This window comes from Schistocerca serialis, chromosome 2 (genome assembly GCF_023864345.2).
Source record: "Schistocerca serialis cubense isolate TAMUIC-IGC-003099 chromosome 2, iqSchSeri2.2, whole genome shotgun sequence".
Classification (NCBI taxonomy): domain Eukaryota; kingdom Metazoa; phylum Arthropoda; class Insecta; order Orthoptera; family Acrididae; genus Schistocerca; species Schistocerca serialis.
The window spans coordinates 323,372,417-323,400,117 of record NC_064639.1 but is presented as its reverse complement, the minus strand read 5'-3'; the positions used below and the strand labels follow the sequence as shown (position 1 = coordinate 323,400,117).

The 27,701-nt window shown below is 37.9% G+C and overlaps 2 protein-coding genes across 2 annotated transcripts in view; one reads left to right on the top strand and one right to left on the bottom strand.

Moving 5' to 3' along the window:
- Positions 1 to 12,275, bottom strand: part of LOC126457131 (presenilins-associated rhomboid-like protein, mitochondrial) — a 116,019-nt gene extending 103,744 nt beyond the window's left edge. Inside the window, exons 1-2 of the mRNA XM_050093195.1 lie at positions 11,989 to 12,275; positions 2,059 to 2,260 (exon numbers count right to left, since the gene is read on the bottom strand). Coding sequence (XP_049949152.1) covers positions 2,059 to 2,260; positions 11,989 to 12,038 — 252 coding nt within the window. The 5' untranslated portion in view covers positions 12,039 to 12,275. The remainder of the gene's footprint in view (positions 1 to 2,058; positions 2,261 to 11,988) is intronic.
- A 148-nt stretch (positions 12,276 to 12,423) lies between these two features.
- The window catches only part of LOC126457128 (mediator of RNA polymerase II transcription subunit 12), a 372,135-nt gene continuing 356,857 nt past the window's right edge, over positions 12,424 to 27,701 (top strand). Inside the window, exons 1-3 of the mRNA XM_050093187.1 lie at positions 12,424 to 12,949; positions 14,106 to 14,223; positions 14,395 to 14,496. Of these exons, the coding sequence (XP_049949144.1) occupies positions 14,134 to 14,223; positions 14,395 to 14,496 (192 nt within the window). The 5' untranslated portion in view covers positions 12,424 to 12,949; positions 14,106 to 14,133. The remainder of the gene's footprint in view (positions 12,950 to 14,105; positions 14,224 to 14,394; positions 14,497 to 27,701) is intronic.

The window sequence follows — 27,701 nt, the reverse complement described above, 5'->3', positions numbered from 1 at the left end:
TTATGGTAAGGTCTACGAGGTGTCACTGGCAGTCCACGGAGAGGTGTTTTACCATCTGACAGTGAATGCAATTGGGCCCGGGAGCTGTGTCAGGGCAAGCGGCTAGGGCACTCGGGCATTCCCACTCACCGAACGGAACATTGTATGATTCAGGGTGGAGGGTGTGAAATGAAAGGCTCCGACTTTCCAACCGCTCTTTCAGGGAGCGGAAGGCCAGTGGGTAATTCACAGAAGCGGAACTCTGAGTAAAATGCTCTGCTAAGCAGTTTGCAATTGTGTCAGAGTTGTAATAAATAATTGGGCATTACTTACGAAATCAAATCTGCCAACAGTATCAACAGAAACCAAATGGAGCAATCGATGAAGCTCCATATGTGCCTGACACAGAGCTTTTTTTTTTTTTATTACCCTTCGCAGTTTCCACTGTAGTGGGACGTGACATTGAAGCGTCACCCATCCACCAGTGTCAGCCCAGTTTGCAGGCGAATATAAGTTTAAGTTAGTTTTGTTTATGTATTTTTTGTAATATTTGTAATGGTTGTGAATTGTATAAAGTTTTGTATTTATTTTTTATGTTTCATGTACGGAGAGGGCGGCGCAACGAACGGAGACAGCATCTTCGCTGCCGGGACCAGAGAGAAAATTGCTGGCCACTATACGTCGCGGGTTGACAGCCAAAGAGCAACAGAAGATCCTGAAACCGAGTTGTTGCGTCGTGCTTCTAAAAATTGAAAATTAAGAATTTGTAGTGTTTCTACAACACTGACGTCATAGAAAGTTTAATCATGTTGTAAATGTTCAGTTCTATCTTGTCAAGGCTCAGTTTCACGTTTATATGTAGGAAGATAATAAATTAGTGGATGCTACAAAAGTTTAAATACGTGTTCCGAGAATTTATTTATGAAGAATTATGTTAAGTAATTTATTTGACAAAATTATTAATTTTTGACAGCGTTCATCGCGAGTTTGATTCTTGAAAGTCTATTCAATGTGGTTCTAATATCTAGTAAAGCAGATAACTTGCATTAATATAATTTCTGAGAAGAAACAAACGACATCTACATTGAAAAAAGTTTGCGCAAACCAATTGGACTGAGTGACTTAATTCTGCGCATACGACTCAAATGATGATGTTTTAATTACAGTTTTGTTCAAGAACCATTCAGAGACAATTTAAAAAGAGTTTAAATAATTTTGAAGTGTGTTGTAACTGACGTAGGTGACGAAGTCTGCACATGGTCATATGTCCAAAGAAAATCATTTACACAAAACTTACGTCTTTACACTACACCATGTATTATTTACATTATGCATCATGAAGCACATGTCAGGAGTTGAGTATTAAAATTGTGTATTTCACACAATGCATCTGCAATCCTGATATGTCTACAAAACATTATCAATAGCAGTGATGGTGCTCCCCAGAACTCTGTTACTTATATCATGTTAGGCCTATTTGAAATGACAAAGGATTGTAATATAGCTCTAGAAGCTGCATACAGTGAAAATTTCAATTAAAATCTCCAGTCAGTACTAAATTAATCTGTAAAGAAGTTAAATATTTTAATAATGCACAAAGTTGTTTAATGAATAATGCAAAATAACCCGACAGAGCTCTGCCTATTGTGACTAGTCCAATCAACTTTCTATGAATTTCCATAAGCAGAAGATCCAATACCGCAAAATTTAAGAGTATTGTTTGCTTTTTAACATTCCTTAGCATATGTGCAACTCTCTCTTTCCAAATCTAATCAGCAGTAGTTGGATGTTAAACTCTATCTAACCACATTCAAGATCTCTATTTCAGCAGTCAAATGAAGCAATGAAAATTAAATGTGAGTCGGCAGGGCATACAGCCCAGAAAGTGGATGGTAGATGAGCCAAGAATTTCTGGTTTTCAAGAGATAAGAAAAGACTGAGGCAATGGCCTAACTGAAGGTGAATGGATATGTTAGGAGCAGCACAGATGTGTATCAAATGCCAAATCCTACACACAGAAATGGATGTCAAGTGGCTAATTTTGATGGTGAACAATACATGCATTAAAGTTTTACTCACAGCTATAGTAAATCCCAATGGTTTCCACAAACGTGACAAAGGTATAGGTCCACTGTCTATCTTCAGTCCTTCAAAAGAAGCATTCCCAGGACCTTCTGTTTGGTGAATTTTTCTTCCGTTTCTTGATGGCCATCTTGATTGCTTGTTTGTAGAGGTTCGGAAAGCTCTAACAGAAAATTTCTGTGTTGTACTTCGGCTTGTACTGCAACAAATGGTTTGAGGTTAAATTTATACCATGACAATTAAATAATATTTTTTGTACACAAATGGTTCACTCCATAAAAAATGAAACCAAAAGGCAAAATTTTGAAATTCAATAGATTTTGTCTTTCTGCACAGCAAATCGAAAACAAGAATGTATAATTTCTGGAATTATACAATATATCAAACCATAATGATATGTAGATCATATTTTTACTGAACAAGTACTAATGAAGATTTACTCAGTAAAGTGGATAACAATTCATGACTCTTGGTACATTACATTTTGATACAAAATGTATTACTTAGTTATTTCATTGTTCTTAATAAATCATACAGACATATAGCAAATTAAGTGTAAACATATGCTCCATATCCATAATTTTATATTTACACAAACAAAAGTTGTTATGCTTTTTTAACTAACAAAGGCAGATAAAATTCCAATGTTATGTATCATGGCTGATAGAGCGGTGTCTTCAATGTGCTTCAGTAGCAAGAACACATGTATTTTATTTATACTCAGAAACTGAATACAACAACACAGTAATATGGACACGAATCCACACTATTTCGTTCCATTCCACCGACAGTCACAGACATTGCACAGGGAGAGTTCTACAAGGGCAATATCATCACGGCATATTGGTGGAGAGTGGCAGCACTTGAGGCCAGTAGGAAGTAGCATCCTGCAGCAGATGATGCAGAGAGATGACTTCTGTCAGATGGGCAACAGTTGCAGCCAGTGTAACCCGGGAGTGACAATGATGGGCCACGGGTGCAGCCAATGCAGGACCCAGCTTGGTGGACTAAAAAGAAACTCAAGTGTGAACACTTTGATGAGGCTTCAGTGTGTACAGTTACACATAAAATAAAAGGTAGTGGGCCAAGCAATGATCCTTAAGACACTCCATAATTAACAAAATCAAAATCTGAGTAGACATTTTTAATAACATTGTTCACATTTTGTCATATTTCTGCACACTGTATGATTTTATGGTTTTGGTGTTTTTGTCTTTATATCATAACACTTAAGCTTTTCTAATAATATGTTGTGGCATACACAGCCAAAAAATGACTTACAAAAGAAAGCATCTCTAAATATGGAAACAATTATTTCAATGCAATAATCTTTTAATAAATGTAAATAAAACCACATATTTGCAAATACACGCAAACAAAACACCTAATTTGAACAATACTACTGTAAATCTTGGAAACTTGAATCTAAATGAGACAGAAACTTATAAAGCCCTGGGCATAACAGTGGATAGATTCTTGACATCGGAGAAGCATATAAATAATATATGTTTATAATAGAGGGAAACATTCCACGTATGAAATATATATCTAAAAACAAAGATGATGTGACTTACCAAATGAAAGTGCTGGCAGGTCGACAGACACACAAACAAACACAAATGTACACACAAAATTCAAGCATTCGCAACAAACTGTTGCCTCATCAGGAAAGAGGGAAGGAGAGGGAAAGACGAAACGATGTGGGTTTTAAGGGAGAGGGTAAGGAGTCATTCCAATCCCGGGAGCGGAAAGACTTACCTTAGGGGGAAAAAAGGACGGGTATACACTCGCACACACACACATATCCATCCACACATATACAGACACAAGCAGACATTTAAAGACAAAGAGTTTGGGCAGAGATGTCAGTCGAGGCAGAAGTGTAGAGGCAAAGATGTTGTTGAATGACAGGTGAGGTATGAGTGGCGGCAACTTGAAATTAGCGGAGATTGAGGCCTGGTGGATGACGGGAAGAGAGGATATATTGAAGAGCAAGTTCCCATCTCCGGAGTTCGGATAGGTTGGTGTTAGTGGGAAGTATCCAGATAACCCGGACGGTGTAACACTGTGCCAAGATGTGCTGGCCGTGCACCAAGGCATGTTTAGCCACAGGGTGATCCTCATTACCAACAAACACTGTCTGACTGTGTCCATTCATGCGAATGGACAGTTTGTTGCTGGTCATTCCCACATAGAATGCGTCACAGTGTAGGCAGGTCAGTTGGTAGATCACGTGGGTGCTTTCACACGTGGCTCTGCCTTTGATCGTGTACACCTTCCGGGTTACTGGACTGGAGTAGGTGGTGGTGGGAGGGTGCATGGGACAGGTTTTACACCGGGGGCGGTTACAAGGGTAGGAGCCAGAGGGTAGGGAAGGTGGTTTGGGGATTTCATAGGGATGAACTAAGAGGTTACGAAGGTTAGGTGGACGGCGGAAAGACACTCTTGGTGGAGTGGGGAGGATTTCATGAAGGATGGATCTCATTTCTGGGCAGGATTTGAGGAAGTCGTATCCCTGCTGGAGAGCCACATTCAGAATCTGATCCAGTCCCGGAAAGTATCCTGTCACAAGTGGGGCACTTTTGTGGTTCTTCTGTGGGAGGTTCTGGGTTTGAGAGGATGAGGAAGTGGCTCTGGTTATTTGCTTCTGTACCAGGTCGGGAGGGTAGTTGCGGGATGCGAAAGCTGTTGTCAGGTTGTTGGTGTAAAGCTTCAGGGATTCCGGACTGGAGCAGATTCGTTTGCCACGAAGACCTAGGCTGTAGGGAAGGGACCGTTTGATATGGAATGGGTGGCAGCTGTCGTAATGGAGGTACTGTTGCTTGTTGGTGGGTTTGATGTGGATGGACATGTGAAGCTGGCCATTGGACAGGTGGAGGTCAACATCAAGGAAAGTGGCACGGGATTTGGAGTAGGACCAGGTGAATCTGATGGAACCAAAGGAGTTGACGTTGGAGAGGAAATTCTGGAGTTCTTCTTCACCGTGAGTCCAGATCATGAAGATGTCATCAATAAATGAATAGGTTGGCGTACCTCTTTCCTCATTATCTTAGCCAGCTTCATCCTGACCCACAACTTCTTCACTTTTGAAGGCCAGACATACCAACAATTAAAGGGAACAGCCATGGGTACCAGGTTGGCCCCTTCGTACGCCAACCTATTCATGGGTCGCTTAGAGGAAGCCTTCTTGGTTACCCAGGCCTGCCAACCCAAAGTTTGGTACAGATTTATTGATGACATCTTCATGATCTGGACTCACGGTGTAGAAGAACTCCAGAATTTCCTCTCCAACCTCAACTCCTTTGGTTCCATCAGATTCACCTGGTCCTACTCCAAATCCCATGCCACTTTCCTTGATGTTGACCTCCACCTGTCCAATGGCCAGCTTCACACGTCCGTCCACATCAAACCCACCAACAAGCAACAGTACCTCCATTACGACACCTGCCACCCATTCCACATCAAACGGTCCCTTCCCTACAGCCTAGGTCTTCGTGGCAAACGAATCTGCTCCAGTCCGGAAACCCTGAAGCATTACACCAACAACCTGACAACAGCTTTCGCATCCCGCAACTACCCTCCCGACCTGGTACAGAAGCAAATAACCAGAGCCACTTCCTCATCCTCTCAAACCCAGAACCTCCCACAGAAGAACCACAAAAGTGCCCCACTTGTGACAGGATACTTTCCGGGACTGGATCAGATTCTGAATGTGGCTCTCCAGCAGGGATACGACTTCCTCAAATCCTGCCCAGAAATGAGATCCATCCTTCATGAAATCCTCCCCACTCCACCAAGAGTGTCTTTCCGCCGTCCACCTAACCTTCGTAACCTCTTAGTTCATCCCTATGAAATCCCCAAACCACCTTCCCTACCCTCTGGCTCCTACCCTTGTAACCGCCCCCGGTGTAAAACCTGTCCCATGCACCCTCCCACCACCACCTACTCCAGTCCAGTAACCCGGAAGGTGTACACGATCAAAGGCAGAGCCACGTGTGAAAGCACCCACGTGATCTACCAACTGACCTGCCTACACTGTGACGCATTCTATGTGGGAATGACCAGCAACAAACTGTCCATTCACATGAATGGACACAGTCAGACAGTGTTTGTTGGTAATGAGGATCACCCTGTGGCTAAACATGCCTTGGTGCACGGCCAGCACATCTTGGCACAGTGTTACACCGTCCGGGTTATCTGGATACTTCCCACTAACACCAACCTATCCGAACTCCGGAGATGGGAACTTGCTCTTCAATATATCCTCTCTTCCCGTCATCCACCAGGCCTCAATCTCCGCTAATTTCAAGTTGCCGCCACTCATACCTCACCTGTCATTCAACAACATCTTTGCCTCTACACTTCTGCCTCGACTGACATCTCTGCCCAAACTCTTTGTCTTTAAATATGTCTGCTTGTGTCTGTATATGTGTGGATGGATATGTGTGTGTGTGCGCGAGTGTATACCCGTCCTTTTTTCCCCCTAAGGTAAGTCTTTCCGCTCCCGGGATTGGAATGACTCCTTACCCTCTCCCTTAAAACCCACATCGTTTCGTCTTTCCCTCTCCTTCCCTCTTTCCTGATGAGGCAACAGTTTGTTGCGAAAGCTTGAATTTTGTGTGTATGTTTGTGTTTGTTTGTGTGTCTGTCGACCTGCCAGCACTTTCATTTGGTAAGTCACATCATCTTTGTTTTTATAAATAATATATGTCATAGAATGAGTTCAACTATGTTTTTTATGAGAAAAATGTCAAGCACAATAAACACACAAACACAGCCAACAACATACTTGTTGATTCAAAAATTCACACGATATCCTGCTCTGGAGAAATTCTGCAAATATGCACATACAAAGAGTTCTAAAGTTACAAAAGAAGGCTATAAGATACAAAACAAAACTGTCTCCTAGAGATTGCTGCAGTTATAAATTCAGAATGCTGCATTGTTGAACAGAAATACTGACACTATAGCAAAAATGATGATCATACTGAAGAAAATCAGCTCAAATAAACTGACAAAGAGCCTGTAAAAGAAGAATGCCTTCTATACAACAGTTTGCCCAACTATATATAGATAACCTGTTTTCAAAAATAAACTAAAATGCCACTTGATTAAAACTTGTTCATACAGTATTAAAGAATGCCTTGAAGCAAAAAGTTAATGTAATGTTTAATATGTAACTATGTAAATATGTAAAAACTTTCAGAATGTGTGATTTTAGTCTTTGGTAACTATGCATGTATGCCAATATTTCTTTTTAGTTGGTTGTATTTTAGAGGCTATTTTTGAAGAAATTAGTCATTTTACTGGTGCATGAATGTTTCTTTTTTTCAGCTTCTAGTTTTTCAAACTTCATTTAAATCTGCCCAGTACCATAGTACAGAATGGTCCACAGACATCAATAAATAAATCGTCTATACATATCCCTCTCTCTCTGCCCCAACCCACTCTACAATGCCATCATCAATAAAAACTGGCCCACCTGCCTTTTTTTCTCCTCTAGCTTGTAGAAAGTATGAGTCTGAAAACTAGTGTGTTTTCTACATTTTTGTGTGTGCCCATCAACAACTCGACACTTCTGCCTGTTGGTTTTATAATTTCAGTTAAGTGGAGGTATTACATCTTTAAGACTAAAATGTTTCATCCATAACATTTTTCTTATTTTATATTAGGCAAAGTACATTTATTAAATGTCCGATATATTCTCGTGCATGCTGTTGCTTTACATAAATACCGCAAGTTTATCTTTGTTCTCCCTTTTTTTCAGAAGAACTATAAGTGCTTCTAAATAAGACCGTAAATGAATTGCCATGTATAGCTATAGTAGGGGATCTAATACTGATACGTTGAAAGACAGTTGTCATGCAAGAAGTTTCTGTACTCTGATCAATGTCTACAATCTCAGGCTGGTTTACATAACCCAAAAATATGTTAGACCTCACAAATATTGATAGATCGTGTAATTATTAACATTCCTCAGAGTAGGCAAAATGTGAATACTGCAGTCTCAAACAATTGAGAACAAGTGTTTGAAATATCAGGAATCAAATACACTCATCAAATAAAGTAGGCCTAGCAGAGACGTTTTGCTCAAAATTAGGCTACAACAAAATACTGCTTGTCCCATTGCATCCGGAAATCTAAATGTCGGAAATACTACGAAATGGATCACATCGTACCAAGAGACGATCTAAAAATGACATATAAAAATTGCCTGATAAATAAAACTAAAGCCAGCTTGTAAGGACAAGAGAGGCTGCAGTAGAATTATAAGAGAAATTAAATCCAGTTTGTGCCAAAATGAAATTTCAGCTTTCCCCAGAGAGATTTCTAAGGAAGGCAAATTAGTGTTTAATGCCCTGTCAACAATGAGGTCATTAGGAGCAGAATGCAAGCTCAGATATTTTTTTGTTAAAGATGGGAAAAGAAATCAGCTGCAACTTTTCAAAGAAACCATACTACCATTTACCTGGGGTGATTTAGTGAAACCATGGAAAACTCATGACTGTATGGTGAAACATAAATGAGTATAGGAAAGGTTCTGATAGGAAAGAGAGCAGTAGTATAAATTTAGAGTAAGACAGGAAGAAATGTAGAAATGGAGGAGGAGATTCCTATTTAACGTCCTGTCAACAACGAGGATATTAGAGATGGAGCACAAGCTAACATTAGGGAAGGATTGGGAAGGAAACTGACCATGCCCTCTCAAAGGAACCATTCCAGCATTTGCGTGAAGTGATTTAGGGAAATTACGGAAAACCTAAATAAGGATTTGATCCATCGCCCTCCTGAATGCGAGTCCTGTATGCTAACCACTGTGCCACCCTGCTCGGTGAGATTCAAATGATGTCAGCCATATTTTACTTAACGTTATGTTGAAGTAGTGGGAAAACTCATTATATCAGAATCAAGAAATATAAATGGCATCTCCTATGTCACAGAATGCACTTTTCTGCTACCTGCAAGTGAATCAGAGGTAGAAAAAATAATACATACCCTAAGGCCCAAATACACAGAAGGTCTTGCTGGAATACCTACTTGTGTACTAAAGTACTGTGCTTATTGGTTAGTGATATCTCTGACTGATTTGATAGATTCAACAAAGGAAAATGGTATATTACCTACATATCTAAAATGAGATTAAGATTGCGCCCGTTTATAAGGGTGGAGATAAGAAAAATAGGAAATACTGAAGAATGGTATACAAGCCGTTGGCTTTGATCAATGACATCACAAGTTACAACAGATGAAGCACTGCAAAGATTGAAAAGCATAGATGAATGTTGGGAAACAAGCGACTGTAGTACAGAGAAAACAGATCGTGGACATATATCACGAACATCCATATTTCGAATGTAACGTTACGCATATCACTTTTTTCACACTATAAAAGGTTAGTGTCCAGTCTTCAGTTCACCTGTGTAGTTCAACTGTAGGATAGGATACTAGCACTAGCGAAAGCAAAAAATGCGACATTCTTAACATTGGCTTGGAGAACCTCAGTTGACATATGTACAAATTTTAAGTATGTCAATTTTTTTGCTCTTTGCTAGTACTAGTATCAGCTGAAGAATAGGATACTAGTACTAGCGAAGGCGAAAAAAGTGACAAACATAAAATTTGTATCCTGTACTTCAGCTGTCCTATATACGTCAACTGAACAATAGGATACCAGTACCAATGAAGGTGAAAAAAAGCGACAAACATCAAATTTGTATCCTGCACTTAAGCTGACCTATACAGGTCAGCTGAAGAATAGGATACAAACTTCATAGCTCAGCTGAGGTACAGGATGCTACCAATGTTAGTACATCACTTTTTTTTATATTTGCTTTCGCTTGGACTTGTATCCTATTCTTCAAGTGACCTACATAGTACAAGATACAAATATCTCTTGCAAAGGAAACAGCATCTGGAATGATTCAATGTCACACAAAGGTATAATCCAACATGTACACAAATGATTTAAAATTATCACAAGTGACAAAAAGCGTACACAGTATCTGTCTCTTAATAACACATTCATTTATTTGTATTTACGATTATGATGCTTTGCATCAGAAGGTAACGATTTATTATCTGTGACTTGAAAATACACAAATTAATATCTATGTCTGAAAAATGATGTCATTGATCAAAGCTGACGAGTTGTATCCCATTCCTCAGTTGACCTGAAAAATACTGCAAACTATATGCCAATCAATATCACATCCACATTATCTAAAATTGAGGGAACTTTCTTGAAACACAGAATACTAGATTTTTATAGAGAAGAGTAAGATATTGTGAGAGGTAAAGCATGGTTCAGAACCTGTAAGTCGACTAGCAGTCACAGCTAACTTTGTATCTCATGTTATCGGGGCATTAGACGAGCAGAAAAGTGACTCAATAGAAGCACTGGAATCAAGTGCCTCTGCAACTCTGAGAGAGGTTTTTAGACTTTTAAATATTTCAGTGAAAACAACGTGTTTGTAAATACCAACAAAACAACATATATACAATTACTAACAAAACTATGATGACCAATAATATCTGCCTTGAGCTGGGTAATTTTAGTTCTAAAAGAAGTAGGGAATCACAAATTCTTGGATATCATTGTTGATCAACACTTGATATTAGATCGCCATATCAGCACAGTAGGCTAAGCTCAAAAACAAGCAGAAGCATATTCTTAATGAGAAAGATATCTATGACAGAAAAAAACAGGTGCGCGCGCACACACACAATTAACCATGTGCTAATGCAATGTCTATCCGCACTTATCATACTCTACTATAACCAAGGAAATGCAGCATATATTTATACAAATAGGTTAGCAAAGTTCCAGAAAAAGGCATTCATTGTAGATTTCACACCAAGAGAATCTTGTAGAAATAAACGGAGAACGTAATATCATGACTGTCCCTTCACTATGTGTATTTGGAACGATAACGCACTTCGAAACAAATATTATTTCTTAGTCAAATAGAAATATACACCATAATCTGAAAACTAGGGACAATTATCATATTCAGAGGAAGCAGCTAAATTAAAAATACCATTACTGTCAGGCACATTTTACAAAATACATTCTGCTCAGAAAAAATGAACTAAATGAACTGAAAAGACACCTACTTTCAAAAATAAATTAAAAGGTTTTATAGTCTCATCATCTTTTTGTACTCTAAAAGAAGACTAAGAAGCTGAACAGTAGACAAGATCACCTTTGAATAAGAAATTAAGACATATGTGTGTATATGTACAAGGAATCAAACATAAAATGTATGTAGTTGGCCTTTTTTTCCAGGTGCCAGATGCTACTAAGTCAATTGTAAAAATGAAACTGTGAGAGTGTATAACAGAAAAAATTTAAAGACGAGTGTGTATAGCAGCAAAAAATTAAAGATGAGTGTGTGAATATCAAAGTGTGATTAATTTTTTTTTCATTTCATACTACTTATGTTAACGAAATCTTGGATTTGTGTTGACACCAATCTAAGGGCGATTAAATTAAGTTTTGATTATGTTGTATGTATAAATGCAATTGAAATTGTGTATGTCCTAACTATATCGATACAAAGGAAACTGTCTACACATGAATTAATAAATAAATACTCTCACAGATATTACATAAGATTCTGAAATGCATGTGTAGTATTTTTTTAGTTTAGTCTGTAACACTATCTTCTTACATTTCACATACAAATGAATAGTGCTTGTTTCATGAAATCTTGGCTGTGTGTTGCTTGTATTAAGGTCTACCTATAAAAAGATTAGAAACATGTGATTTTTATTTTCATGATGATATTTCACTTTCAATTGTACATGTGATACGACCGAAGCAATAGATGGCCCGTATATTAACATGCAATTGACTAAAATAATTCATCTGCTTCGTCCGAAACTAGTTATTTGGATACTTTTTATACTTTCTACCAGGTTACCTACCACAGACTAACGATTTCGCCATACAAATTGTAGCCACGACAGACGTTCATAGTGAACAAACAATGTGTTTGTTAAGTTTAATTCACTATGGAATAACATTTAATGCAGTAAGTTCACTTCAACAAGAATACGAGAAAGTTTCTAAATTCACACTCCTTCCCCCTTATTGTCATTTTCCGATTTCTCTTGTCTGTTTTGTTTATCCCGCAATGTGTCAGTGTGGCCAACTACTATTTGTAGGTTGGCTCGAATTCATTAAATGCGAGAGTCACCATAACATACAGAAGTATGAATGTCACACTCTCAGGCTGTTTCTACGCTAGTATGAATCATATCTGAAACTTTATTGACATATGAAGGTCAAAAATATTGCAACCATTATAAAATATTCTGATCGACTATTTTCCATACCAAAGATTGGATAAGCAAAAGTTCGAAAGCTTGTAAACAGATGCTGGACATAAAATAAACATTTGGGGTTGTGGGTTAAGGTCTTTACAATGAATTTTAAATGATATTTAAATGCTACTGTTTTAGATGTAATGGTGCGGGCGACAAGAGATTTAATTTATTTTCGAATTGCAGCACATGAATGTGTTGGATGTGCGGTAACGATATCTCAGGTACGGTAATGTGCGAAATGTCATTCACCGGAATGCGAATAACAGAAAGGAGTTTTGAAACTATCTTCTTTATGAATTATAAATTGCAGGGACGCTGTATTTAGATGTCTGTCGGTTTCCTAGTTATATATGTAGACATCTGCTAAACTAAAGCAGCACAATTATGTACTCTGTCCGTTTTAAAAAGAAAAGTTTGTTTGTTTTGAATTTTTCTGACAGTTTACATTTGTGAAAGAGACCATCAGAACATTCATAGTGACTTCTCGTGTCAAAAGCGTTATGATTTAATCACAGAGCATCATATAGTAAAATACGAAACTTGCGGAAATGGGTGTAAGGTAAGTCTATTGAATCAGTTACTTAGTAGTGATTGCTATTACTTAGTATGTCTGATCTGTGGGTAGTCTATAGGTGCGTGTGGTTCCATTTGCTTCCAATCATAATTGTATGAAAATATCTGAGTGGTATTCATGAAATGTTAATGTGCACTCAAACAGAAATGCCTTGGCCTTGCTACAGAACCCCTTTCATTAAAAATTTACCATGACATTATTTTTATTCTTTTGAACAGTTTCTTGAACTGTATCTACTTTCTCAAGTAAACTTAAATTTGTATCCACAAGAGGTAAGCCACTCATGTGGGTAGGCCTAAATTTAACAGCCTTTCTAACCATTAAATCTCTCACAGTATTTTTCTCGCTTACAATTTCATCGTCTTAGCACACATCTTAGTGGCATGTATTTTTCATTAATTCCTTTACTATTCATGTTATTTTGCTGTTATTGATTAGTTGCTCTCAATTTTTGTTTGTTCTTAAGCAGATCAGTGATAATTATTTTTCTGGTGACATGTAGCATGTTGTTAGATATAACATGCTCTGAAATACTCACCAATTTAGAGTCTTAAATGAATGTTTTCTTAATAATTTTTTTTTTTATTCATGTGACAAGTCTGTTGTTTCTCTTGCATCTTTGTGTACTTCCATTTTCTATGATACATTCTCTTTTATTAGTATTATAATGGGCTAGATGCTTGACTAATGTGTCTGTGGATGATCTGTTGCTGACATAAGCCCTTAGTCACAACTTTTAAAATAGTGTAATATTTCCCGTATAGACTGGATGGAAAATTTTGTTCCTGGCAGTCAGAGAAAATATGACACTTAAAGACATTCTGAGAAAAACAGCTAAATATGATAATGTAATTGTCACGATATGCAATCTCCCATTCAGAAGACTCATTTTCTCAGTGTTGTGTTAATGAACCAGTAGGAAAAAATGGTATATAGTAATGGAAAGACAACACACTAGAAAAAATAATATTGTAAACAGTTGTTTTCTCTATGGACCTACTTGCATTTATGCAAGATCAGAGTATTGAAAATGTTGCATAGTCTGATCTCCCACCTGTCTTTGAATAGCTTTTTCACTTGAGCTGAAATAATCTGATTGTAATATTATGCTAACTGTTTTGAATGTGTTCTTTTCTTGCAGTCTCAATTTTGTTACTTGTGAATAAACTATGATGGGGTTCTCATATGAGAAACGCCCTCTGAAACGACCACGACTAGGTCCACCAGATGTTTATCCACAAGAACCAAAACAGAGAGAGGTGAGTGTAATGTCAGATGTCCACATTTACTGTGAAATTGTTGAATACAGAGAATATATAGTTAAACAGTTTCTTGAAAAACTGTCATAATGTTTTTCCGTAGTATATTTCTATAAGGGTTTTATTTTACTTTGTACTATTTGACTGAGGCACTTCTCTGTTCATTTACAGGATGAACTGACATCAACAAATGTAAAACATGGATTTCAGACATACCCACAGCTTCAAGAGGAATTTGGAACTGCACGCACTTGTAGCATTACTGCGTCAAAGGTAATACCATGTTAAAATGTGGTGATGTTGTAGCCATACTTTTTTTTGGAGGGGAAGGGGGGGACTTGTATAACAAATGCTGTATTACATCAGAAAGCATTTGTTTTCTGCAAAATTCTGATATTGTTTTGTTAACACCTTCAGGAGTAATATTAATTGATCATAATGTACCCTGGATTCTTCTAACAAAGAATCATGCGTGGTAGTTGGAATAAATCATAGGACACCCACCTAAAGAAGGATTGCATAAATTATCCACAAAACTACCATCCAAAATGCTTGACTTCAATTTATTGTAGAATCTTAAACCTTATTTGGAGCTCAAGTGTTATGACATGTCGCGAACAGAATAAACTCACCCACACAAACCATCATGGTTTCTGAAAACATCAGTCATGTGAAAAACAACTCATACTTTCCTCACATAACATTCCAAAAGCTGTGGATAAAGGTATTCAGGAGGAAGTAGTATTTCTTGATTTCCAAAAGGCATTTGACTCTGTACCATACCTATGCTTAATTTCAGAAGTAAGATCGTATGTGATATGAAGCAAGGTATGTGATTGGATTCAGGATTTCTTGTAGGAAGGATGGGGCATCTTATCTTGTATGGAGAGTCATTGACAGATGTGGAAGTAACTTTTGTTATGTCCCTTGGAAATGTGTTGATACCCTTGCTGTTCATAACTTTGTAGACAATATTAACTGTAATGATGTGGACGGTACACTTATCTATAGGAAAGTACTGTAAAAAAAAAAAAAAAAAAAGTGACCTGAAAAAATATTGTGCCCTGTGACTGCAATATCAAGTCAAGTTGGAATAGGTCAACTCATACAAATTCCTGGCTCTATCAATTTCCAGGGATATTACATGGAACTATCACATAGGCTCAGTCGTAGGTAAAGCAGGTGGCAGACTTCGGTTCATTGGTAGCATACTAGGGAAATAATACCACTCTGTAATGGAGATTGCTTGTAAAACACTCATGTGATCCATCCTACAATACAGCTCAATTGCTTGAGACCAATGCTAAATAGGACAAACAGCGGACATTAAACATACACAGAGAAGAGCAGCACAAATGATCAAAGTTTTGTTTGACCCTTGAGAGAGTGTCACAGACATGCTGTAGAAATTGAAATGGCAGACACTTGAAAATATTTGTAAACTATCCTGAGAACAACAATTTTCAAAGTTTCAAGAACCAGCTTCAAATACTGAATCTAGGAACATAGCACAACCACCTTAAGTATCACTCCCATAGGGATTCTGAGAACAAGATTAAACTAATTACACCAATCACAGAGGCATTTAAACAACAATTCTTCACCATGCTGTATACATGAGTGGAACAGGAGAAAGCCGTAATAACTGGTACATTGGGAAGTACCCTCTACTGTGCACTTTACAGTGGTTTGCACAATATGGATATTGGTGTAGATTAATTCACTTAGCTGCCAAAATTGTTTTCTCACATAAATGGACGGTAATATAATTGATTAATTACTAAAAAAGAAAATTATATTCAGTTCAGCTATTTAATGTTAACATTTTAAATTATTAATTTTATTCATGCATTCCTTCTTTTTTCTTCTTCTCTCCTTTGTCATCACATTTCTTGACAGCTTTATGGAAGGCAACAAAATTCAATGATAGCATATATTCTCTCTTTGATTAGAAACTGGGTTGCAATTAAAGTTTGAGATATTGAAAACATTGTCATTTTACTATGTATTGAGCAGCTAAGGGCAATGAAGTTGTAAGAAATTTTGGCACATATTGGTGCTTCACCAATTTTTATATAAAGGCCCCCATAAACTTCTACATTTGTACTCTGCAAATCACCATGAGGTGCTTGGCAGAGGGTATGTTCCACTGTACCACTTATTAGGGTTTCTTCCTGTTCAATTCACTTATGGAGCTTGGGAAGAATGTTTGTTTGAACAGCGCTGTGCGTGCAGTAATTATTCTAATCTTATCCTTATGATCCCTGTGTGAGTGAGTGATAGGTAGGTGATTGTAGTATATCCCTACAGTAATAATTTAAAGCTGGTTCTTGAAAGTTTGTTAATAGGCTGTCTCAGGATAGTTTACATCTGTCTTCAAGAGTCTGCCAGTCTAGTTCCTTCAATATCTCTATGACACTCTCCCACAGATTAAACAAACCTGTGACCATTCGTACTGCCCTTCTCTATATAGTTCAATATCCCCTGTTAGTCCTATCTGAAATGAGTCCCATACACTTGAGCAATATTCTATGATGGGTCGTACAAGTGATTTGTAAGGAATCTCTTTAGTATCAGATTGCACTCCCCAGTATTCTATCAATAAACGGGTGTCTACCATGTGCTTTACCTATGACTGAACCTATGTGATCATTCATTTCGTGTCTGTACAAAGTGTTACACACAGGTATTTGTATGAGTTGGCTGATTCCAACAGTGACTCATTAATATTACAGACAAGAAGCATTTTTTCAAACTTAACTATGCCTGCCAAACATTTGACCATGAATGGTACTGTTTGATGTGATTGGCAAGCATAGAGTGTGTTTGATTTGTTTGTGAGAAATTTTGATTGGCAGAATGTTTGACAAGGTGGTGGACATTGTTTGTGTCAATGATTCACCACATATGTTTAAAGAAAAAATGTTTTATTTCAATATAGCTCTCTGTATTGTAATTTTGAACTACTGTGAAAACTAAGATGAAGGATAAAAACAAACATCATGCACCATGGGATCAACAAAGGATTTGTTATGGTTACTAGTGGCAAATTTACAACAGCAGCTCAACCCTTGTAATTCAGCAGCCCAGGCAGTGTAAGAATGGTTGGGCATTTGTGAAAGTGCCAAAGTTCTACATGCATCACAATGATATGCATTCTGTCACAGTAATAGGTTGAGATAAGCTTGCACATTTCATCAAATAATAAGCTGGCCGGTTCTTGCAAATGCACAAGTTGGCACAACAACTGATAAGTGCACACGAAAGGCAGGATAGAACGAAAGCCCGACACAAGTTCGCATCACCCACAGGTAAAACCTGGAAATGTTGGCATAGCTGTGTCTCATAGGAGTCCCAATCTTCAGCTGATTCATCATATACCAGAAAGGATGATGGTTGCACTGACAGGAACATAACCTGCTTGCGTGTAATAGGGAACCGTGGTGACATAGCATACTGCTTAGCCAAGATAGAATTTGTGAACAGTCACATCTTTGTTGGACCAAAACAGAAAAACAATACCTTCCAGGTCTCAGATATTGATACCAGTTGTTATCCGCTTTCTAGGGGAGTACTGCATGATGTTCTGATCAGACAAGATAGGTGCTGACACAACTACTTAGATCTGGAGGTAGTCCAGAGTGACCATAACATGTCATGTAATTAAAAAAGTGCAACAGAGACTGAATAATAAACGAGAACTGTTTTAGATGTCATTACCCTAGCATTGGATGTATGCATTTAAAATACAAATTACTTTCCAAAATCTGGGATTGCTGGAACGAATGCATTACTTAGAGCCATCTTTAATATGTGAAACACTGCCAGTTGGCTCTCAGACCAGTGAAAAAGCTCACCTTTCCTATGAAGTTGATTTAATGGCACATGCAGCTGTGCAAATCTGAGGATGAATTTTCGAAGAAAATGATCATATCGATAAGTTGAGATATTCCCATTCTATCTTTCAGGGGGAGTGGTGAAGATAGTTATGAATGGCTTTACCTCTTTCCTGATCAGCTTAAATTTCTTGGGCCAAAACGAGATGCCACAGGAAGGAAGTTTCAGGATGTGCTAAATAGACCTAGCTGGGCTTCACAGTAAGAAAACTGGCCTCCCTTATACACTGCAAAACAATTCTTAACTGATCAAGATGTACTGCAAAGGCACTACTGTAAATGACCATGTCATCCAAATAATTATGTACAAGCTGAAAGTTTAAATTTCTATAGATGGAATCCATAGCAGCACGCATTGCCAGTCCAAATGACACTCTAGTGACTTCAAACAGATTTGAGTCTGTACAGAAGACTGAAGTGTCTTAAACCTTTTGATTAAAGATATCTAATGATTTGCCTGATTTAAATCTAGTACTGTGAAAATGAAGCAGTTGTGTGGATCAAGTGATGAAACTGACTAATAAAGTAAAATCTTGGTGATTTGTGCCTCAGAAACCCAAGTTTCGTTTTAGTCCAAGGTGGATGATGGATGACTACTGTTTTAGAACAAAACCAAAATAATAATGTGGATGAAATACAAAATACACAGGGAGTGGGTTTAATCAGCAACAAAGATGCACACAGATACATTGTTTACAATAATGCCTGCTATAGCAGCTATTGTTTCACCTGCCACCTGTCAGGCAGTGATTGCTCATGCTCAGTGCGATGTGTATGTTTAGTCGGGTCATGTTTATTATTATTTCTGCCATTTTTCGGCACTACAAGCACTAACGCCTCAAAACAGAAGAGGAAAATTGTTTCTTTGGAGACAGAAATTTCAGCACGGAAAAGACTGGACACTAGGGGGATATAAAAGAAGTGCTGGCAAAGTTGAATGTATGCAGAGTAACAGTAGGTGACTGGCAGCAAAACAGAACCAAATTAGACCAGTGGTATTTTACCGAAGCGTCTTGTTCTTCTGAAAAAATAAAATTTCACATATTGTAAAACCATGAAAACATTATATTATGAAAAGACTAGTGAAGTCTCTTATTTGTCATTTACTCAGCAACGAAGTAAAGTAAGAGTAATAAGTGGACTGATGATTCAGGAGAAGACACTTTTATTTTGAGAAGAATTAGAGGAAGGAGACAACAGCTATTCTGGTTGTTCTGGCTGGCTGGATAGGTGGAAGAAAAGATATGGGATGTGCCAGTCTGTCGGTGTGATCCAAGTACAAATAAAAAATATAGTAAATCAGGAAAATCTGTTACTGGCTCAAGTGTATAGTTGTGATCAGACAGGGCTCAATTATGAAGTGCTTCTGATAGGAAATCAAAAAATAGAACAACAATCCTAGCTTGTTGCACTTCCCCTGGAGATCAGGAGTTGCCACTTTTGTTAAAAAGGAGCAGAAGGAAATAAAAGTGAACAATTGTTGGATTTCATTTGACACTTTTCTGAGTGTGAAAATGCAGATGAAGTGAATTGCAGATGTGGTTTAATCAAGACAATCAGTATGAAGCAGCCTGATGTGGAAATGATAAATAAAGGACAAAGAGATTCAAGTGATGAAGAGGATGCTGTTGGTGCCTACAAAGTGAGTCATAAAGGTGAAGCAGCAGCATTAGAATAACACTGTGCTATGCAAAGCAATAGAATGGGACAACACCAGCTGACATTGTGCTTCTATGAAGACGACCAGACAACATCACTAAAAACAGACATTCTTTACAAAAACTAAAAACGGATGATTCTTTTTCCCAAAAATGAAGTATGTACGAAAGCAACAGTTGTACAGTAGTTTATGTGATATGTATCTGTTTATGGGAAATGTTTGAGTTTCTACTAGAACATTACTTCTGTAAGAAACTTTAAGTAATATTTTAACTGATGAAATAAATTTATTTGCTTTGATAATACTATGAATATAAAGCTCTGAATTTGTCTTTGAATAAAAAGTGTCTAAAATTGTCTCTTTTTGTGTAATTCGAGCTTTCTGAAATTCAAACTCTTCTCAGACTCAGTTACCATAAAGTATCAAAGTTTTACTATACAACCTTCTGGTTCAAGGCCTGTTGATCCACCAATGGCCAGTATACCTTAGCTCCCCCTTTAGGAACAAAAAACATAGGAGCTACATAAGGCAACAAGCAAGGCCTAATAACTCCATTCTATAGCAACTGATTAATAATCTGCTTCAACTCCTGCATCTTGGATGGAGACAGGCAGTAAGAGGACATCCATACTGGCACGTGATCCATTAATTGAGTGTCATACTCGATCTTGTTTGTAATACCCAGCTGGTCCATCAGAACACCAGGGAACTGAACTGCCAAATTTAGCATTTCCTAAGCTAGTTGTGGTTTAAGATGATCTAATTGAAATTTAATCCTGACCCCTTTTGCTGCATTAGTACCATGGACGTGATTATGCTCACACAATTTATACTTCCTCTCCAACCAATATTTAAACAGGAAATTTTTTGCAGAATAATCCAGAACACATTGTGTCTTTATTATAATGTCACAGCCCAAAATAACACCTAAAGAAAGACCACCTAGCTAACTCCAATGGGCAAGACAAATTCTGAACTTTTTACATTGTGCTGCACACTTTCCCCATTCACAGTTCAGCATTTATGATTAACAAATTGCAAGAGCAGGAATTTAGGAATGTGCATATGACTTTGGTACCAATGATAATCCATTAAAGAACAGCTACTCCCTAATCCAGTAAGCTACAAACCCACTCTTGATTAATAGCAGTGCAACTGAAAGAAAGGCTGCTGTTCACGCCTACAGTCTTACTTACGACCTTTTCTAGGTCAGCTGCCTCACTGATACCATGACCTGTTCTTAAGATCAGTGCTCCAAGACTTATCTGTAACAATGTACCATACCACAACCAAAGACATCGAAAACAGTCGGCTGTGTGAAAAGAACCTTGCCTGTTTCTTTCCATCGGTAAAAAAAAAAAAAAGGGGGGGGGGCGTCTTTCCATGGCCACTACCAAATGATAAAGCTCCATGAAATTCTTAGGTTTTCTGGCAAAAACAATCTGCGAGTGGTCATCAGTGCTTGTGCATTCCAAAATATTCTTAATTGTATCACTGTCAGTACTCTTGAAGTATAGTGAGTCTAGCACTGCAGATGTCCACCTCATAATGGACAAATCTTCCCTTTCCCAACTGCCTCCACCTCCTGCCCTCCAAAATAATAGTTGCTAGTTAATTCATTTCTTCATCTGCTGGAGAGGTTTTCATGTACAGTTACCCTAGACAGTCCCTCTAAGTACCTCTGCTCAAGGATAATTTGCTCAATAAATCTACTCTCTCTGCCATTGGCAAGAGGATAAATCATTGAAATATAAGAAGTGGCAAAAATTAGAGGACATTATCTTGATGTTGTAATCTAACAGCTAACCACCAAAACTGCACCATCTCCACACTAGACTCAGCTGACAAATACTCTACTCCCTGAGTAGTGTCCTAGCAATTGGATTGAGAAGCTTAAAAAAGCACTGCCGTACTTCCATATTACTATTATCCAGCACACCACTGCAATCCACACTTACATTAACCCAGTCTTCCGACCCTTCCTGCAAATGCAAGCCAGTGCTTAAAAGCTGAAGTTTCATCACTTTACCATGTAATTTCTCCAGATTTGGGATTTCCTCCCTACCTATGTTCATTTGGAATAAATCTTGAACCCTTTTGGCAAAGTGGCTAAATTGAGTTTGAATATGCAATATTTGCTTGCAGAAAGGACAGTTGTCCTATAAGAACTCGATTGGCTTGCACTACAGAGGGGCATTCAGAGCACAGGTTAGCAGCTGCACCAACATTGCTTATATTATATTTACTCAGCTTTAAGAGGCAGTCCAAAGTACAGCGCAAGCTTATGTTAGTTCCGTCGTGCTTCTCTCAGTGGCTTGGCCTTTAAATGTTGTTCATTTTGTAGGAATTCATTCTTCAAATGGGAAATGCCAATCACTTCTTCATACCCATACTTTACAGTGTAATAAGCTGTAACACAATTCAAGAAACAGTACCAAGTGGCAGGATTTAATTAACCTAATTTCGTCAGTTTGACAAATCCCATATGTACTTCCTATCACTCAACTGCACACTGCTACCATTGAAATGGTGTAGCAATGTGTGGAACAGGGAGTGATAAGGTACTAGACTTTAGAAAGTAAAGTTCTTACAGGGAAAAAAAAAAAAAAAAAATTTGCGAGAGGTGCCCACAAAGGAAATATGGCACAATTTAAAAGACAGACTTCAAGGAAACTTTAATACCAGTTAAGAAAAAGAAATTGCTAGCCAGGCTCATTTAAATTTATCAGAGCTAAAGGAATTGAGAGAGAGAATCTTCACTCAACTTATTGGAGTTATAAAAGCAGTTGTCAATAAAATTTAATGGAATTTAGAAGTGCAATAGATTTATTTTACCACTGGCACGATTAACAGATGGAATAAAACTTCAGTGATTAAACGGAGTAATTGAATTATAATCTGTTTCTCTGTAATAAGACCACTGATTCAATACATCAAACAAGGTTGGCATCGTACAGGTGAGGGTGTTGTTGACAAATTATGAAGCCCACCAAGCTAAATGGCCACTTAATTACAACATAAAAAAAAAGAATTGTGCACATACCATATATGTGATTGTGTAAAGGAGTACATCTATTTAATGAGCCGTAACTTGAGATCCACTCAAAAATACTTACATGCTAAGCAATACTCAGCACATGACAGCACATGAAAATTACAATATATATGTATTGTCAGTCCCTGTACAAAAGAAAAGTTCAGGTAACGCCACAGTTTCAGTTGTTCCACTTTTTCACAAAGTTAATCATACGTTGACTGTGACTTTTACTTCATTTGTCAGCTTTTCTGTGGATTTTTCAGTAATTGGAGTCCAAACAACATATGCAATATCCGGTCTTGTGCTTTGGGCCAAATATAAGGGTAAACCAAAGGTTTGCTGGTAACGAAGTTCTTCCTCGCGTGTCAATTTTTTTCACATTTTTGTAGCCGCGAACTAAGTTTGGGTGAATGTGGAATCAGATTGCGGTCATCCATACTAAATTTCTTGAGTACATTCACTACATATTCTGATTTCACCTTGTTTGCTATCGCGTCTGACTTTAATGTCAAAACACCAACCAATTTCACCAGTGTCTCTCATGATTAATTTTTCTTCAACTTATTATTCTTATTCCAGAAAAGTGTCTGTGAAGATGCCGAGAATGAGTGTAATTTGTTTCTCAGTTCTTTAGTAAATGCATGGATCATATGACTTATTTAGGTTCATTTTACATAATGTTATATCTAATTTTTAATACCAAACATGTGAGGCCTGTTTCCGACCGTACATTGCCTTCTTTAGTTTGCTAATCATCATCTGCTCCTCCTCCTTCCTGTAGCTTTCAGGTTGATGATTGTAAACTTCTTCGTTGAGATCATTAAATAGGAATGTGGTCTGAACATCCATGTGTTCAATGTCAGGATCAAATTCATCTGCGAAAGCTAATAGGGTACAAAGTAAAAAATTACGGACAATGGGAATGAATATTTCATTAAAGCCTATCCCACATATCCGGGAATAGTCTTTTTGTGACAAAATGAGTGTTACATTGTTCAGTTCACCATTTCCTGTTTCTTTGACTTTGAATACCCATTTGAACTGATTGCCATTCTGCCTGATGGTTATTTGACCAAAGTCCATGTCTCATTTTCAGGTAAGGTATTTGTCATTTAAAGCTTCCTTTCATTGTTTAGAATCACCACATGTCATATGAATCTGGCTCAATAACACTAGCAAAACAAGAAAAATCATCATTAAAATATGTGGAGTTCAATTCTCTTTGATGTGATGACTTTCTGATTTCTGCTTACAAGGGATATGCATCTCATTGATCAGAGTCCCTGTTGACATTTTCATTCACTGTATGCTCAGTGTCACTGTGTCAGGTCAAGCTATTTTCAATTATGTTAATTACTGCTGCCAGTTGAGGACTGTCCATACCTTTACTGTTGGTCGAATTACCATTTGTGATGTTATTCCCAAAGCTGCAATTCGAATTTTCGATGAACTGCACATCAAGGGCCTTAGGAATTGTCTTTGGTGAATGTTGATAAATTACAAAGTCCACTTTTTAACCTTCACAATAGCAAAAAAAAGGAAAAAGAAAAAAAGTGCTTCGGATTTGTTTTCTAACTTTGTTCATTTTTCTTTCAGTACATGCACAAATGCTCAACATCAAAAGATTTGTAAGTTACTCAAATTTGTTTGCTGACTGATCCACTACCCTTCAGGGGTAATTTTTTGAAGAGTTTTTGTCGGAGATGTATTCTTCAGTAAATTACTGTTTTCATTGCTTCAGCACTAAAGTGTTTGCTTGGTCCTGCATCTGTTAACAGCAGACTTGCCTCATAAATGATCATCCAATTCAGGTGTTCTACAACTCCGGTTTGTCCTAGTGTGCAAGAGATTGCAAGGGATTATGGTTTCATGTCATATTCTATTCACCTTTAACAACGCCTTCATACACTGATTGATAAATTCTTTTCCATTGTCTGGTTTGAAGTATTTTAATTTTTTGACCAGTTTCATTTTCTACTCATTCTTTGAACTCAATGAAAGTACCGCAGACTTCTTTTGTAACCACATGACTTTCTTGATGTATCATCATGGAAGTGAGATGATGATATTGCTGTCACCACAAATCCATGCTCATTGGTCCACAACCATTGGAAGTACTGCATCAAGTAGACTGTTAAGAATATTTTACTGTTATGCTCGAAACTCATGGATCTAAATTGATGTTTATCCAATTTGATCAATTAGTCATCTTTATCTTTAAGAAACACTTGCTTACATGATTCAAACCCTTCCAGTTGTTGTTTTTGTAATTCATAATTGTAGAAAATTAGATAATTATTGTTGTATATACCACATTGTAAATCACCAAACAAAATGCACAATTCATGTCTGGATGTTTGACTAAAATACAGCAAATTTGTCCAGGGCTTGGAACATATGCAGCATTAATAGTTTTTATCAACATATTATTGTTGTCATCACTAGTAACTGCAGGATGAACAATGCACTCTGTGATTGCTTGAAGGTAGCTGTACTGCTACCATAATTTTTGTAATTGTCATTTATTCAGAATTGTTGAAAGAGTCTCCTTTATTCCTAATTTGTCACATACATTCAAAATCTGCAAACCAGCCATCACTCGGATACAAAGTAAAAACAGTCAGTGGCTATTTGTTTTCAGTTTTCATGGTATTTGTGAGAGAGTGTAGGAGATGAAAGTTAGTATGTTGGTAAGCACTGTCACAGCTTTAGTTCAGAGATAATAGAAGGGACAGAATGAGAAATAAAGGTGAACTAAAGACAAATATAATGAAAATTGGAATGAATAAGTCACTTAAGAAATAAGGGGAAAGGGAAAAAGAGGGATGAGGAAACAATTACAAGTAGAGAGAGAGAGAGAGAGAGAGAGAGAGAGAGGAAAGAGAAATGAATAATAAAGATAAAGATAGGTCATTAGTAAGTAATGAAATACTGCTATTGGGGAAAAGGGAGAGGGGGGCGCGGAATTTTTAATGGTTGAGATTGATGGGATGTGAGGATAAGTTGGACAGCAACTTCCCACCTCTGGATTTCAGGTGTGTTAGTAGTGAGTGGGAGGATCTAAATAGCATGTTTGGTGTAGAAGGCACCCAGGTTTCTTAAAACATTCTGTAGAGGAGGCTGTTTCAATGCTGTCCCATGGGGCACGGGCTCCATTGACCACCAGGCAGCTCACTTGTGGGCAGGCATACGTAATATGGGCTGCCACCAGGTAGCCTTATTGCATGTGTTCTGTGCATGCATAACCCACTTGGCCACCCCTATCCGTATAATCACAGCCAGGGTAGTACAATTGCATAGGCTGTGTCTTAGCTGCCTGTCTGCCCAAACTTCATCTTTTCGGCCACAGCTGCCTTTGTGTGTCCACCTGTCCATTTGCAGGCATTTGAGCAGGGACGGGGTGTTGAGTTTTCTGGGTTACCCAGGACAGATGGTTCTTCAGTGTCTGCTTATGCATTCAGCCAGTTTAGACGTGTTCATTACTCTATAAAAATCTCTGGAGTGAGCACATATTACTTCTAATGGCTTACATGGTTTTACATGTTGCTGTAACCAAGTGAGGTGGCACAGTGGTTAGCACACTGGACTCCCATTCAAGAGGACAGTGGTTCAAACCCACGCCCGGTCATCGTGATTAGGATTCCTTTGAAAGGGAACGGCCGACTTCCTTCCCCATTCTTTCGTAATCCAATGGGACCAGTGACCACACTGTTTGGTACCCTCCCACGAATCAACCAACCATGTTGCTTTGCCTTTAATGTGAGATTTTCGAATGGTGAGTGGAGTAAGTGGGTTCGAGGTGGACCTACATAGGAAAAAATGCAGGAGACAGGAATAGTAATCTGGTTTTACAATGAATTTTAAGGTGATTAGGAGGGCAATAGAAGACAATGGAATGGGAGTTGTCAGGAAGAGATGATCTCATTTCGAGACTTGACTTGAGGAAATCATAACCATACCAGTGTAATGTATTGATGATGCATTTAAGCATTTTGGGTGGAAGGGGACGTGTGAGTAGATAGCCTTGGAGATTTACATGTTACCTAGGACCGTCCATACTTGGAGTGCCTGAACACAGACAATGCCAAAGCTATAACAGTCCCTAGTCAAGCTCTGACAGCATCCCCACAGCACTTACTGTTGCTTTTTAACACCCTCCTAACTTCCATAACATCCTTATCAAACAATTATGCCATTTCCAGACCAATGCCCCTACCCCAATCTTCCTACCACTTTATTCGTTCCTACTGTTAAACCCACCCCATTCACCCACCCTCTGCCACATACTCCAACCCTACCACTGGAAAATCCAACTACTTCGGAGGCAGAGCAATATGCAAAATCATACATTTTGTTTACTATCTAACATGTGTTGACCGCATTTGTATAGGAATGATAACCACCAAAGTGGCTGTGCACATGAAATGGACACACAGAAATTGTTTGACATCTAGTACGCAGATCTCAAGAATTCTCTACAGTGTGCATCAAGAAATCTGAATGCATGCTGCACCAAACAAGTCATTAGATGCCCTGAATCATGTAGGTGGGAACCTTTTTTCCAATATGTCCTCACATCTTGCATCCCCCATGGACTTACCTTTTCCCAGTGGTAGAAACTCAGTATTTACTCATCCACATTTTTATTTTTCCTTCTCTCCCTTTTTTAAGTTTGCCCCCTATCCCCTTCTTTTTTTTCCATTTCCTACTATTTCATAATTTGATTATTCATTGAGCTTCCTCTTTAACCCTTTATTACTTCTCATCGTGACTCTTCTATCATCTCTGCACTGAAAATGTAGGAGAACTGTCCACCTTGCAGATACCCAGTATCCAGTTGCTGAACATACTTTACAACAGACGCTTACAAAGCTGCCCCATGGGA